Genomic DNA, 16,456 nt, shown 5'->3' with positions numbered 1-16,456 from the left:
AGCGACCATTTTGCGAAGTAATTTTTTTTTAACCCGCACATTTGTGCAATTATTTCGTGGGGTGTTGATAGAGCTGCAGCCGACAATTCTGCGGCGCAACGCATCGGGTACATGAGCTCGGGCTACTGGATAACGGAGCATTCTTTGCCATTTGCGCCCAGTCAAGCCGGCGGAAAGAGGGGCATCTGCAGACGTATATGACCGCCCCCCCCCGCCCCCATTGGCCCCTTGCACCCGGGGCCCCCCGGCCCCCCCTGTTGCTACGCCACTGGATACTCTGTGTTTATGAGTGAGCTGTGTTTATGGCTGTACAGAAATCGCAAGACGATGTGCCCAACAACGATGATTAAAGAAGATTAATAATCCTGCATAACTTATGGTATACATCATTCAAAAGCAATTTGCATCACTACACAAGGCACACGTATAGCATAACCATAAGCTTACCAAAGCATATCCATAAGTGAAACTGTAAGCATATATAACTGTAGACTAAATCGTAAAGCATAACCATAAGCTAAACCTTAAGCATCACCGAACCTTTTCGCTTCGAGATATCCAGGCTTAACCTTAGCTAAGCCCCAGCTAATTTTTTTTGTTCAGGTTTCAACCATTGGTTTCTAATATCAGACACAGGGAACTCATGAAATGAAATTCCTCCTGATGCTCGGCCGCTTGACTTTCACAACGGTATGCAGAAGTAAACCATCGTGCATGAAGAAGCCCCAAACGTGAAAGCCGGCGCCCACGGGGCTGAGAATCAGTGTCACTGAAATAGAATCTGGTAATCAAGATCTAGCAACACCAACAGATCACCAAGCGCTCAGCGAATCGATTGTTCCGCGCGCGTGCGTTTGCGTCCTTCTGTGTTCTCGCTGAAAATGCTTGCTGCAGTGTTGCCACGACACATTAAACAATAGTAGTAGATTTTTTCGCAAAAAATCAGTAGAAATCAGTAGATTTTTTATTTCAATTTCAATTTTTGCACTCAGTTTATGAGCCAACGAATTCAGCGCTTATATTAGTACTCTGTTGAAGTATTGTAGCTTCCAGGAAATAGTACAAAAATTGACCCCAAGATTCTTAGCGATGCTCTTGAAAAACCCGGGGATCCAGAGAGTTATTGTCAAGCACGAATTTAAAGACAGTGAAGCCCTCCGATGGCCTATTCAAAGGCGTCAGATGGTAGTTAGTACCTGAAAGCTTTAGAGTATAGTATCTTTCAGACAGGGGTAATTGGAGATCGCTGGGAGAGGCCTCCATAGAGGCCTCCGTGCTGCAGTGCACATAAAAATAGGTTGGTCATGATGATGATGATGATAATGGTGGTTTCATAGTTGTGGGGTATGGTATGCACCCACTTTCACAAATTCACCGCCTCACGCAAGAATGTATGTTAACCTCAGAGCCAACCACGTTTTTTTTCTCTCGCTAGGTGGCATCACATTAATATAACCTCTGTAACCCATCCATCCATCCATCCACCCACCCACCCACCCACCCACCCACCCATCCTGCGTACTGAAAAAGTTTCAGATTCCGCTTTCGTTTCAGTAGAAAAGCAAGAAAATCAGCAGATTCAAGCGCTTTATCACTGAATCAGCAGAAAATGTTAAAAATCAGTAGACCTACTGATAAATCAGCAGCCGTGGCATCACTGGCTTGCTGCCCGTGCGTGCGGCCGGCCACGGGGTTGGGGTAGGTGGGGGTGAGCACTAGCGCCACTATTCGAGGCGGCGGTTTGGAAAACTAAAAAAGCCACACAAGCAAAAGCAAATGAGCGGCGCTGGTGCAACGCCGCACGCGCAGGTCGCCCCTTTACAGTAGGTCATGGCCCGAACGGTCTATGCCACTTAACCAAAAAGCAGCTGCCGTGGCGAATCCACCGCTCTTTCTTGGCTCGGTACCGCCGTCTGTCAGGCGCCATTTTACTCGCCAATGGCAGCAAAGGGTGGTGATGGCGTATGCAACATCACCACTCCCCCGGTTGGGTGGCGGGAGATTTGAATTTCGAAAGTACTTGGACTCTTCAGATGCAATTTTCTTGCAAAGTAAGTATTTTCTTGGCACGAAACAAGCATTGCGAGGGTTTTGGAATGGTACTTAAACAGTCCAGGTTAACTTAGTATTTCCCCTTAGTGTCCCTTTCAAGACCATTTTTGTAGAACAGTTTGCTCTACTGGAATGAGTGATGCGGTGCATGTTACTTTAGCAAAAAAGCACTTACTGCTTCTACCCTGCTAGTGGGTGATCAGCTGTCAGAAATGTAACTCGGTGATCGCTCACACACTGTGCTAAATTCCTGCTGCAAGATGTGGAATGGCAAAGGGAAGACGTGTGAAGTAGCTGGCCGCTGAAATAGTGACTGGTGTATTAAGGAATGGAACGAATCCGTGTGACCAAGTTCACGGGCTGCTGCTACATAGGTAAGGACCAACGTTACTAGACTAGCTTCAGTTTTAAAACTCGGCGCCGTTGCGCGGAACCGCCACCTGCCCGCGCCTTCGTGGCGCTGCAGTCGCGCTCGGCTTCACTTCCTCACTGGCCGGCTACGCGGGCGGGCCGGACTAAGCACGCGGTGGAGCGTTGGTGTAGTCTGTGGTTCGTTGTTGACGGCGAATTTCAGCAAGCATGTCATCCTTGAAACTGTAGCCTTCGCCGAGTTTCTTAAGAATATCAGCTGACGATGCCGACATGCTGCGTACCTGGCTGCATAGGCCGCTATCGGAACGATGTCAACAGTTTGGCACACCACTTTTTCTGTGCTCCCAGCAATGCGCGATGCTTCGGTCGGCGTGAAAAAGAGATTCCTCGTGCCGACCGGGAACAGTTGTTGTTGTTGTAGCCTGTGATGCGTGTGGCTCCTACCCACGATGGGGCATTGGCCAAGAAATGGGTGGATTATTCGAAATTATCATGGAGCAGAAATTTCCTAATAGCAATTAAAATAGCATTGAATAGCGCAGAATTATCTGTTAAATAAAATCAGGAAGGTCATATTGAATGAGTAATAATTAATTTAATGGTAAAAACAAAAAGAAAGGAATTTAGCAGGGCATTCGTTTAGATTCCGTAAGGAATGTTCCGACAGCGAAGCATGCATCCCTGCGGCTGAATCCCAAAGTGGACGCTCCGAACGAAAGAAGACCGGGATAGATAGATAGAATAAACTTTAATGTCCAACGGAAAAGATGATCTACCCACCCCCCGACACGCAGGTCAGGGGGCGAGTGCCGCCGCCTCAGATGCAGGCTGGGAGGAAGACCGGGAACACTGCGAAATCAACGGCACGCGCTCGTGCCACTGCTCCCGCGTTCGTCGTCGTCTTCCACAGCTGGCTGCATGGCCGTTCATCTTTCCAGCTTAGAATTTCGCTTCACTTCTGTCGTCGTAATGGGGAGGCCGCGTTTACGGGGGTATGAGCCATCGCTTAAGGGAGTATGAGCCACTCATGGTCTTACGTAACGGAAAGATTGATATTTTGAAGAAATTTAATTTCAAAGAATCACAAGCGGCAAATCGCAGGCGATGGCTGCTAACCACGCCTCCGAGCAAACTCGAGACATCGAACGCAAGCGACAACTGCGGACATACCATCAGCGACGTCGTTCTCTCTCGCAGCCGATTGTCTGTGTAACCTCATAACTGAGAAATACTTTAATGAACCCTCGGGATTAACCCAGTGCTAAACACAGGGGCCGCACGTTTCAGCTTCGCTCATTAAGCATCTTGACGGAATGAAAAATCCGGCTTCTTTTTTTTGTGTGTGTGTGGCTTGTGTGTACAAAGACCGACCTCATCTTTCTTTTTGTAGCGCTTCTTTGGCGTGGTGACAAGCTTCGGTGGGGATGAAGATCACCCTAAAATCACGCACTTTGGCCAGATATTCAGGCTCCTGAGCCTAAACTCTGCGCGAAACGTTAGGACGACAGGAAGAAACACACGACATTTAGAGACGCAGCTTCTGCGCTTCGCTGTATGCGTTTCTTCCTTTCGTGCAGTTTACCCTTTCAGTATTAACGAACTGCTGCGATAAATCTTATTGCTGCAGGTGGATATCGCTTTCTCGTGGTCTCACTAATTCGGAGAAGGGGAACGCCAGCGAGCGTGAAACACGTTCCAACGGCGGCCCGTCCGCACGAGCTCAAGGCTGTGACGAGGCGTCTGCAGTGGAGCCCGATGGAACAGCGTTGCCCTCTGGCGGCTGACACAGAAGTGGCGACAGCGGCTGTAAGCGCGCGGGCGGGGAGTTTTACAACTGAAGCTAGTCTAGTAACGTTGGGTAAGGACTGCCTGTGTTGTGGGCCCTGATATGCATCACTTTCCTCGAGGAGAGAGAGAGAGAGAGAGAGAGAGAGAGAGTGAGTGAGTGAGTGAGTGAGTGAGTGAAACAACTTTATTCGGTCCACAATAGACAAAGTAAACTCAATGTCACCTGGCTAGGCCCACTCGGGGAACATCAGGTCAAACCTGATGGCCCTCTCTCGCGGGCCTTCTGGAATGCCAGGATTTGAGAGGATAAAGAATTTTGATCATCTGCCAGCGTTGTCTTGCTAACCTCGAAATTATTTTTTAGACGTTCCTTTTAACTGCGTGAAAAAACGACCACACACGAAAGAAACACTCACCACACCAAGAGCGCAGACTGCGAACTGTTTTTTAGGTAAGCAAACATACATATATTTGATTCGTGTGATATTTTGGTGATTGCTTGATGCAATCTTGGTCTACATAGTTACCCAGCAGACAATTTTTTTCTTTATTTTTATCGGCACATGTGAGAGTGACAATGTGAACATGTGTACAGATTCCTGAATGAAATATATGCAAGTTGCTTGCTTACCAAAAATAAACAGTTGGCACTCTTCGCTCATAGTGTGGCGAGTGTTTCTTTAGTGTGCCCTCTTTTTTTTTTTTTCGCGCAGTTAAAAGAAACGTCTAAAGATATTGCTACGGGGATGTTGGGAGTTACGGGGATGTTGCTAGCTAACCTGTTGTTCTACCTAAGAGACATGGCAAAGGTGTGGTATGAAAAACACAAAGAGGAGTTAACCAGCTGGGACCAATGCAAAGAGAAGTTGGCAGAGTTTTGGCAAACCAGCCGGCCGTAAAATTGCCGCAAAGCAGGAACTGGCCTCCCGTGCCCAATCCCCCACGGAGTCCTATGTCTCGTACATCCAGGACGTGCGGGCACTTTGACGTAAAGCTTATCGACATGACAGAAGCCAAGAAGGTCGGGCACGTGCTTAAGGGCATTGCCGACAATGCCTCTAATCTGCTCATGTGCAAAAGCTGCTCTATAGCTGATGCTATCATTAAAGAGTGCCAATAATTCGAGCAGGTCGAAAGCCGAAGCGTCTTGCACCCGTTCGCCAGACTTCCCAATACGGCCGCAATGTCGACATGTGAAGATCAACCCGCACAAGAGCATGCATAGCCATCAGAGGAGGTGGTGCGAATCGTTCGACGTGAACTGGATGCGATGGCGCCTGCAGCTTTCTGTTCGCGTAGCCCTGATGCTACCACTTTTTCTGTTCCTCTCATACAAGCCATCGTTCACCAGGACCTTCAAAACATTGATTTACATTCTGTCTGCTGTCGCCAATCCCAGAGCTAAGGAACGTCCTCTTACAATTTTCGCTCCACCCCGACGCTTCTCTCTGCGTTACCGCAACCCGACTGAGTGGAGAATTGCGGATGACCAGCCAATATGCTTCACGGCTGAAGCCATACTTCACAATTCTTGAATAAAGGGAAAATGAGACATCCACCCGTTCGTAGCAGTTGCTACAAAGGAAACCCATACGGGTTCCTCGAAAGAAAAACCACATACGTAGTTGAAGAAAAATTCATCCTGGTCCGGGACTCGAACCCGGGACCACTGGTTTCCGGGGCAGCCGCTCTATACCATCTGAGCTAACCAGGCGGCTAGCAGATGGCAGGGCGAAGTCGAATTTGTCGACAACACGAAGCAAAGGCAAGAGTTTACGAACGCTACGAACGGGTGGATGTCTCATTTTCCCTTTATTCATTACCTCTCTCCACCTTGCGGGTTTCCGCAGAACTATTACGTTCACAATTCTTCGCCTACCATGTGCCGAGAGGGGACTTCACCACCCGGGGGTCCTGTTATGGAAGGATGAAAGAAGAGAGAGGAAGATCGCGAGATGCTGGCTGCTGCGTGTTATTGGTGGTGGTCAGCCATCTTGGCTACTGTGACTCATATTGTATATATATCATAAATACAGTCTTTCTATACTCCCAGCATCCCTGTAACAATATGAACCAACTAGCCCGCCAGAACATCCTTCTAACCTCGTAAGAAAGGACTTCAACCTCAGAATGTCACCAACAGTAAGGACCACTTTTCACACAGTGACAAAGGTAGTACAGTGCAGTCCACTTATAATGATATATCGGTTATAATGATGGGTTGACATGAGAGTGTCATTTTATGCATTAGGACTATGGGGAAAAAAACCATTTATAACGATAGGTTATTCACCGCATATCGAATGTAATGATCAAAATTTTGCAGTCTGGACAGCGTTTTCTGTGCCAAATAATCGTAAGATTTGCATTGCTTAGTTTCCTGAAACGAATGATGTCGAGACGAGGCGATGTTTACCGCTGTAAATTCGTATCTGCCGCCATTACCGCGCAGCGCATCCCGCCCCGCCCGCGCACCGGAGACTACCAGAGTAGGCGCAGCGCTCCACAAGATGGCGCTAGCTGCTTTGTGCGCGTTGGCCACAGTCGCTCTGTAAGAGAGAGAAAAAAAAAAAAGCGACAAGCAAAGCAGCACGGTGGCGCCCCCGCCCCGCACTCAAGGCACGTTCACACCGAAGGCAGAGCGAACAAGCAGATCCAGCCAAGCGGCCACGGATTTTCCGCTTTGCGGAAAATACGCGGCCGCTTGGCCGGTTTGCGCACGGACCGATTTTTTCCACGCGGACAAGTTGGCCGTTTTGGCCGCAGCCAAACAGAACCTGACACGGCGGAAGTGCTGGTGAACGAATGTAAACGAATGTCTTTATCTGGGCTTTTCGCTTCTGTTCTTGAAAAGCGTCAAAACGGCAAGTTGGGCCAGTTGGTTGGGATTTATAGTAAGGTTTGTTACAGTGCAACGCAAGACAAGGACAAAAGAAGGTATAAAACGATGACACAGCGCCGTGTCATCGCTTTATACTTTCTTTTGTCCTTGTTTTGTGTTGCGCTGTAACAAATCTTGAAAAGCGACTCTACAAGTGGCGAGTAAAATGCCAACGATCTCATCTTCATCTGAGCTCATAATTTTGCAGAAGTACATAGCGGACGGGAGCACGCCAACCAACGACGAAAACAAAACATTGAAAGTGCGCGTACAAACCCAGAGTGCCACGAGATGGCGGCACGTCCCTGAAATTGCTAAAGATATTGCGAGATGCCCCGCCGCCTCGCCGCTTTGAAAATCCGCTTGTCCGCTTAGACACTCCGCTTTCGGTGTGAATGTGCTTTTAGTCTCTCTCTCTCTCGCGATAGCAGGCTGATGCCACCGAAGCAGCGTGCAACCAACGGTACAACCCAGTGACCCAGTTCGAAGATGGCACCGACAAAGTGCAAAGCTGTGTCGCTTGACATGAAGATGAATATTTTGCAGGACTCTCGATGCGGCTTCATGGCGAGTGCCCTTGTGAAAAAGTATGAGCTCGCCCAGTCGACGATATCAACCATCTTGAAATCCGGGAGCACCGCAATTGTGAAGGCAGGAGCTATCGGTGGCCATGCCGATCAGCAGAAAAGGGTTAGAGACCCTTTGTATGCCGATGTTGAAGAGGCACTTTACCAGTGGTTCATCACAACCCGTGCGCATAATGTGCATGTTAGTGGGCCAATACTTGCCACCAAAGCGAAAAACTTCGCTTTTCTTCTAGGACGACCAAATTTTGAGCCTGGGGGAGGCTGGATTCAGCGCTTTAAAGGGCGGCACGGAATCGTTTACAAAAACGTGGTAGGGGAAGCGGCGTCTTTGGACACACAGGCAAAGCAGCAGCAGCTGCAGACAAAGCTGCCTGGCGTGCTGGAGCGCTACGCGGAGAAGGACATATATAAGTGCGACAAAACTGCTCTGTTTTTTCAAATGTTGCCGTCGAAGACACGCTCTTAAAGGAGGTCGATGCCTTGGCAGGTTAGGGTGACTATGTTGCTGTGCGTCAGCATGGACGGGAGCCATTGTTTAAAGCCTTTCATGATCAGGCGATAAAGAAGACAACGTACTTTAAGAATCAGCACATCCCAGTCCGCTATCGCAGCAATAAGAAGGCATGGATGACCCGTGACCTGTTCGAAGAATGGCTGCTCTAGTTCGACAGTATAATTGAAGGCCAAGGAAGAAAAGTAGTGTTGCTACTTGACAACTGTAGTGCACACAGTGTTAACCCGAAGCTAACATCTGTCAAATTGATGTTTGTACCTCCGAATACTACGGCAGGCCTGCAGCCACTGGACGCTGGCGTGATCGCCAACTTTAAAGTCCTGTATCAGCGGTGCATGCTGAAGTGGCTAATTTTAGTCATTGATCGTGCAGCTCCTGGCACGTCAGATCATGCAGACGGCCCCCTGACCTGAAGATCAGCCTTTTGAAACCCGTGCGCTTCGTTTATGGTGCACGGTATGAAGCAAAGCAGTCAGCCATATACAACTGCTTCAAAAAGGCGGGCTTGTGCGTCAGGATGAACTTCCCCAACCCACTGAGACTAACACGGTGGACGCCGCTGACATAACCGAGCTTTGGGAGCTCGTTCCTACTGGTGACACAGGTGGTGCGTCGATGGAGTTTTTGACTGCAGACAGTGCTGCCTCGTTCTGCGACGAGGTCACCGACGAGGTGATCGCCGAAGATGTGCTGTCTCAACAGACGGCACAGTTGTGCGACGGTGGCGACGGCAGCAGCGACAGTGACAATGAGATTGACAGTGGCTCCTTGACCCCGACCACAATGTCCACACAAAGTGCACTGTCATCGATTGACTCCTTAATTGATTTTATGCATGCTAAAGGATTGCCGCCAGTGTTCGCGCAGCAGCTAGAATCCATGCGCACCGCGTTTGTGAAGCTGAAGCTGCCGCAAAAGCAAATGCAGATTTCTGATTATTTCGGCACGCCTAACCCTTGACACGGTCATTGGCGCTAGAAATAAAGTTTCTTTTTCACAGCCTACTTTCTACATCATCTATTTTTTAGTCTTTAGAGCAACTAGCGAATTCGAGTTCGGAGCTGCAAAGGTATGTTCCGCACTTTTAATTTTTTTTCATTTTTTTTAATAGCTGCATCCAGATATAGCGATCATCGGTTATAACGATCATATTTTTCGTCTTTCTCGATATTGTTATAAGTGGACTGCACTGTAGTGCCGCATCCTGGCATAGTAAGTTTCTCGCATGTTGTCTAGACATATTCACCCCAACTTCATATGCAAACTTGCACTCACTTTATCGCCAACATATCAACAAGTGAATGGCACCACTTGAATCAATGCGCTGAAGCATGGGTGATGGCGACTACGCTGACAACACTACAGACAATAAAGAACAATCCACATAGATTCTGGAACCACTTTCGCCAAAAAAAAACACTCATAACTCAGCTCTCGTCAAGTGAAAAAGCAGATAAAGCCAACAGATATAACCAATTCTTTTGTTCGGTCTTCACAAACAATAACGGCGTCTTGCCGGCTTAGTCCCACGGACTGTTTCCACTATCGACCCACTCGTTATCACAGACGCTGGTGTTCTTAACCTTCTTGCCCTAGACACTAAAAAAGCATGCGGTCCGGACAATATACCCAACCAATTTCTTAAAAGGTACGCACAGTGGTGCAGCAGATACCTGGGCCTTATTTTCCGTAAATCCCTATCGACATCAAAACTACCCAAAGATTGGAAAATAGCTAAAATTACTCCGATCTACAAGTCGGGAGATAAATCCGTTGAATCAAATTTCAGACCAATATCGTTAACGAGCACGGCATGCAAACTACTCGAACATATAATTCTAAAACCTTTAACTATTTTTTTTGAAAACGAAGGCATCCTGTCCCCTAACCAGCATGGTTTTCACAGGGGTTCATCGACCATAACTCAATTAACAGAAGTCATACACGATCTCGCGCTGGGTATTGACAATCACGGCCAAATGGACCTAATCCTACTTGATTTTTCTAAAGCGTTTGATTGTGTTTGTCACACCAAACTAATAAATAAACTAAAAAGCGTTATCGGAGACACAGAAGTTGTTGCTTGGGTTCGTGGGTTTTTGTTTAATAGGTGTCAGTTTGTTATTCTCGAACATACAACATCAGATATAGTATCAGTTACGTCAGGAGTACCCCAGGGCTCCGTGCTTGGGCCCTTGTTATTTCTCGTGTATATTTATGATATAACCACTAACATAGACTGTAAAATAAAGTTATTCGCGGATGACTGTATCATTTATAGAGAAATTAAAAATGATCAAGATCACTACTCCCTTAACAAATCACTTAGTAGTATTACAGAATGGTGCTCAGACTGGCAGATGATAATCAATGTAAAAAAATCAGCATGTATGACTATAACGAGGAAAAAAGAATCTTGAGACTTTTGCTACACCATAAGTGGTACAGTTTTCACTAAAGTACAAAAATATAAATATCTAGGCCTAACAATAACGTCAGACCTAAGGTGGGACGAGCATATTCACCACATTACCTCATCTGCTATGCAAAAGTTATTTTTCCTTCGCAGATCACTTCAACTCGCACCCTTGTCAACAAAACTCCTAGCATACAAAAAATTCGTTAGGCCGATCCTCGAATACGGAAACACTGTATGGTTTCCTCATACCCAAACTAACATAAAGAAAATAGAAACAATACAAAGGAAGGCCATTCGATTTATCCATAACAAATTTAGACGTGAAGACTCTCCCTCTAACCTTCTACGATTTCTGGGCTCCTTACACTCGAAACACGAGCAAAACAGGCACGTTTGAAATTTCTTTATCAACTTCTGCATAACTATTTCAAAATTGACATTTCAAATTACATTTCTTATTCACAAACACGACGTACCAGGCACAAACACAAACACCTTAGTAGAATATAAATGTAATAATAATGTGTTTAAATATTCCTTTTTTCCGGTTGCCATCCGTGAATGGAATATGTTATCACCTCTCACCACTAACGCAGAGTCACTGTCTCAGTTTGAATTAAAAATTGAAAAAATTGTTTAGCAGGTTAAAATTGCTAGTGCTATTATTGATCGTGCAAACCACCATGTACTTGTGCCCTGAGTATGTAATCGGGTATGCAGCGTAGAATACCTCAATTGCCATTTCTTATTTTTTTGAAAGTTCGCATGTACTTGTGTTTGGTGTATACATTTTGTAGTGTAAATTGTTTATGTTTTAAGGTGCAAAACTGACGTTATACATGTATTGATACTTAACATTATCAGTGTTCTTTGTTTATGTACATATATATATATAGTGCTCTCCTGCTATGCTCTCAGTAGAGACTGGCAGTATTGTAAATAAATAAAATAAATAAATGTTTAAGCTGAACCTTTCGTGACGGTTTACAGAGTAAGCAAGTGACCAGCAATAATAAGTCTTTGCTACAAGCTATTACAAAGTACAGAATGTATACATTCCAAACCTTATGGGCAGGAAGAACAAATCTATCGCAACTGAGCACACCCACGAGTGATTCAGCAGAAAATAAACATGACCGCACCAAGGAACTACAGCAAGTCAAACAGGACAAGCAGCTGCTTCAATGTGTTTGCCAAAGAAAGGACGAATAGCAGAACACTATTATCCTTATTTAATTCATAAGTGGAAAGTTTGGACAGCTTGGAATGCATCTTTAGCCATGCTTTTAGTACAAGCACTGTGTATGCTGCTCACGCCATTTGGACACGGAGTCATGAGCTCCGAAAGCGCTTACATGTCCTCTGAAGCTGTGACCAAAGCTTTATGTCACTCACTCAGTCACCATCTATGTATCTGCAAGAACAGAGGTTTGCTGAGCCGCACCAGAGCGTAACATACATCCATTGTAAACATTGAAGCAATGGAGACGGCTGAGGCAAGCAATGAATGGGTCCCCACATGAACAAACATAGTAGCACCCACAGGATCACTGTGAAAAGGGTCTACATATTTATAGTCTACCAATTGGCCAAACATTTACATTTAAGCTGCAATATTACAAACTCCTTCGGACCACATATTACTGCTTCAAGTGTGTGAAATTGAATAAACTAGGTATGATCCAAGGCAAACAAAAAACTAATATGTTCCAATAAAAAAATATACTTTTATGCTGCTTTCTAAAAATAACTCCAAATAAAGTTAGGTGCATACAAACAAAGCCAGTAAAAATTTTGTCAAAGCTTTATCATTCAGCAGTCACATTTGAAATGTTTTGCATATCAGTTAAAAGCTTTTAGTACAAAAGATTTATAAAATAGCTTTCCATACAGGCCACATTTGAATTAAATTCACAATTCTCTACAAACGTACTTTTTCCGCAATTTATTACCATACAAGCAGTGTTAGAAGTTACTTGCCAGCCTGGTTGGTGAGACGGTGCTAAATGTACAACAGGCAATTTTGTATGTGCACCTAGTTATGGCTACTGTCCATTCAGCGAGTAGTGTTACTTTGTTACTGCTTTTGGTAGGAAAAGCAATACGCTTGAATAAGCAACATGCAAAAAATCCTGTGAGTTGGCTGGCCCACCCCTGCAAGGCTTTGTGAAAACCAAAAACTGCCATCGACAGATGTCTATCACAAGTGTGGAGTTTTCAGGGATCATATGGAAACCCCGAGTATGCAAAGGTGCTGGTTAACATCACGCAGTGGGACGCACACTTTCTACAATTTAAAGCGGAGCTGTGTACAGGGTAGTTTTGAGCTTGTTTCTGTTTGTCAGTCAGTGTGCCTTGGCTGCAATGAGCAGTGTTGAGTTACCACAGAGAGATTTCGTTGCAGCTCAAGCTTGAGCAGCATGAGGTGCGTGAAGAGGAGAGGTGTGATGTAATGTACAGGACAACCGTACAACTGCACAGTAGGCATTTGCATAGTTTCTAGAATGGCACTACCAAGAAAGTTAGTCCAAAGGAAAGCCAAGTGCAGCAGACAGCCATGATACAGGCATGGCAAATCTGTCAAGCAGGAGATTGAATTAAAGTGCACCAGCCATGACAAGTACTAATGCCGGAAACCGAAAACTAAAAAAATGAGAAAGAAGTGAATATGAAAAAAAAAAACTGACTCGCCATAGCAACTATGGCTCCAAATGAAGTAGCAGGACACGGTTATGTGAATGCTGGACGGAAAAGGTGGGTACATGAACAAGTGGACGCAAGTATGTCTCCTTTAGAAGCAGTGGGGCAGTGGTATGCGGGAACTACATGTGAGAGAGAAGAATGGAGACTCAAGGCAATGACCGTGGCTAGTGTAGGCAGGCCAATTTAGGATGCTGGTCAATGGGCATCAGTGAATGTTTCTGTAGATTCTTTCAGCTCAACATGGTTGTGTGCACAATGCGTGTGACAAGACTATGCTTTAATTAAGAATAACACGCACTCTTGCTCCTCCACTGCCTATGTGTCTCTGCTGCACTTGAAGTGTGACTGAGAAATTTTTGCACAGATCAGGGGAATTCCTTTTTCCTAAACTGTTACGGAAACTGGATTTTGTCACAGTCATAATTCTGCCACACTTGTTTGAAAGAATGGCATGCCCAATCTGTTCTACCAAGACAATGTCTCTGAACGGCCCTTTGAAATGGGCACTGACCATTCAGCACTCAAACCAGTAGGATGCAAACTCCTCGCATGGAAGCCCGGTGGCAATCCCCCACCCCCCTTTTTTTAATTATGGAGATGCAGATCTGTCTGAGGGGTTTTGGTCTAAAAAAGCTTTGCAGAGTAGCCAACTTCCAGAAATCATTAATAATTTGAATTACTTGCTTGAATTAGGGGAAACACAGGGAATGCAGGAGATGGAAATTCAAGACGATGAGCAACACGAGAACAACGAGAGAGCAGGAGCTATCATTTGAACAAGTGGACTTGTCTTTTTTAATTAAGGCCTTGAAAAAGACGAGTCCACTTGTAGAAACATTGGCTCCTGCTATCACCTTGTTCTCGTGTTGCTCACTACTTGAATTAGGCAGTTTTAAATTGCACCAAAATCCTGCAGGACAACCAAACATTTTACTATTTATTTGAATTAACAAACATTATAAATCTTAAAGCTCAAATTCGTGCCATTCTGCTGTACTGCAGCACTAGACAAATTTGCCCAACACTCTCAACTCACTGCAAGCTGGCTCTGCGCTTGGTACAGGGCCATGTGTGGGGTTGCAGGCATGGTGGGTGCTGCTGGCCCTGAAAGCAGGTCCGCATGCAACAAGAATGCTCCTTATTAGGTGCACAAAAGGCCAGTACTATATAGACAATAACGAACGCTGATAACGACAGCTTATCCATGTATGCAGAAAATAAGTATAGTATGAAACTCCCACACTGCTCGTAAGGATGAAGTCAGCCACAGCTAGCCTGCAGTGTTATGTACATCAACTAGCACTTGCAAGGTTATTTTCAGAACAAAATTACATTTTGGAGTTTTACATGCCAAAACAACGATATGATTATGAGGCACGCCATAGCGGGGACTCCATATTAATTTCAACCCTTTGGAGTTCTTTGACATGCACATTTTTTAAAATAAATGGGTGCTTTTGCATTTGGCGCCAATCGAAATGTAGCCGCCGCGGCCGGGATCGAACCTACGACCTCGAGCTCAGCAGCCATAGCCAGTGGGTTATCACAGCAGATTATATTGAGAACACTGTGCTGCTAGCTAGCGAGACCACATCTACCTACAGACACACCAGTAAGCTAGGGAATCTATAGCTCCAGAACACCGAACATGAAGATTTGAAATTGTCACCGTGCGGCTGGGCGCAGTAACACAGACTGCTTTGAAAAGTCCGCACAAAAGTGGCAGAGCATTTACAATTAGTACTCCTGCATACTTATAATGTAGGCACTGTGAGATAAATTAGCAAAATGAGTCAAGTAGCATGCCATCATTTGAATGTTTGATCTTTTCTCACTATGAGCTATTATTTAAAAAAAAATAATAACCTGTCTGAGGCATGTACCATATTTAACAGCTAGGTTCGAAAAATGTATGCATACCTGACAAGGGTGAGAACCCCATCAATTATACATACTGCTTCTAGTTACATCTACTCACATAAGATCAAGCAGAGTTCTCCGTAGGCTTTTGTGAATATATTTTTTTTGGTGTAGTGTAGACTAATTTTCAAGCAAATAGTTCAAGTAGTTGTGAGATTTGCATAACGCCTTAAAAGCCAGATTAACAAATCTAAAAAAGTTGGTTCTTGCTAAAAAAGGAACAGCTTCATCTCAGGACTCGGTTAACCTTTGAAGTACCACTATTATATGTTCATACAAAAATGCAAGTTCTACATTTCTTAGGACTCCAGCTGCAGAGATAATTTGCTTACAGGCTCTTGTTCACTGCTGTGCTTTAGTCTACTTTAAGAGAGGCCCTGAAACACTTTTCTAACAGAATGGCCTCACTATTAAAGGACGTCATCTCATGAATCTCGCAATGCAAACATTTTCTGAATCCGAGAAGCTTAAGTGGCATTATCACACAGACATGCGGATTTTTGCTTCTTTTCGTCTCCACTAGTGTGCTGGATGCAACAAAGGGGAGACTACAAGGGGCCAAAGCCCAGCCCAAAAGGTGACTGTCTTGGTGGTGAAAGGGTTCATCGCAGCACCTCGTGGTGGCTGCAGTACACTATGCTATGCAGCTTGTGAACCGACTAACGGTGAAATGGTGATTACGTGCAGCTTTACTTGGCGTCTCATCGTGGAGAACACAATTTAGCCGCATAGCGAACTAGCCATGGATGTGGTTGATAATTGTGGAGGCTGTTCGACGCAGCGTCACTTTAATTCCGGATGCTGAGTTCTACTTTAGTCTTTAGATTTGTCCTGTTGCAGTGTCCTGTTGCTCTCCTTTCCTCTTTCCGTTTTCCTCCCCTCCTTCCTATCCTCTATTTCTGTGTTGCTGTCACCTCCCTTCAGAAGAGTAGGCAGGCGTTGTGCCCCTTCCGGTGGCAGTTGCCAGCCTGCCCCTCGCTTTCCCTTTCCTAATACGTGTGTATATGTGTATATGTGTTCAAAACAAATAATAATAATATGCAGCATGCTGCTGCTATCTCTGAGGCCCCACGCAGCAGATGCAGCTATGCACAACTGTCTTGCATAGACTGACAGTGCAAAGAGTAAATGATTTTTCTGTCTTTTTGAGACTGCAGACATATATATGTTTCATTAAGTCAAAATTATCAATTATGTATTACTGAGAATGGTTTTGTGAT

General features: G+C 45.2%; 1 protein-coding gene across 6 annotated transcripts in view; it reads right to left on the bottom strand.

Annotated features, from left to right (window-relative positions):
* Positions 1 to 16,456, bottom strand: part of LOC139051668 (FK506-binding protein 15-like) — a 205,542-nt gene that overhangs the window by 119,099 nt on the left and 69,987 nt on the right. For 5 of the 6 annotated variants that reach the window (XM_070528633.1, XM_070528637.1, XM_070528635.1 and 2 more), the window contains exon 13: positions 14,354 to 14,420. In XM_070528633.1, coding sequence (XP_070384734.1) covers positions 14,354 to 14,420 — 67 coding nt within the window. Of the gene's footprint in view, positions 1 to 14,352; positions 14,421 to 16,456 lie in introns of all 6 variants that reach the window. The other variant, XM_070528634.1, reaches the window with a different exon arrangement.

Source organism: Dermacentor albipictus, unplaced genomic scaffold (assembly GCF_038994185.2).
Source record: "Dermacentor albipictus isolate Rhodes 1998 colony unplaced genomic scaffold, USDA_Dalb.pri_finalv2 scaffold_13, whole genome shotgun sequence".
Classification (NCBI taxonomy): domain Eukaryota; kingdom Metazoa; phylum Arthropoda; class Arachnida; order Ixodida; family Ixodidae; genus Dermacentor; species Dermacentor albipictus.
This window is presented reverse-complemented; position numbering and strand designations above follow the sequence as displayed.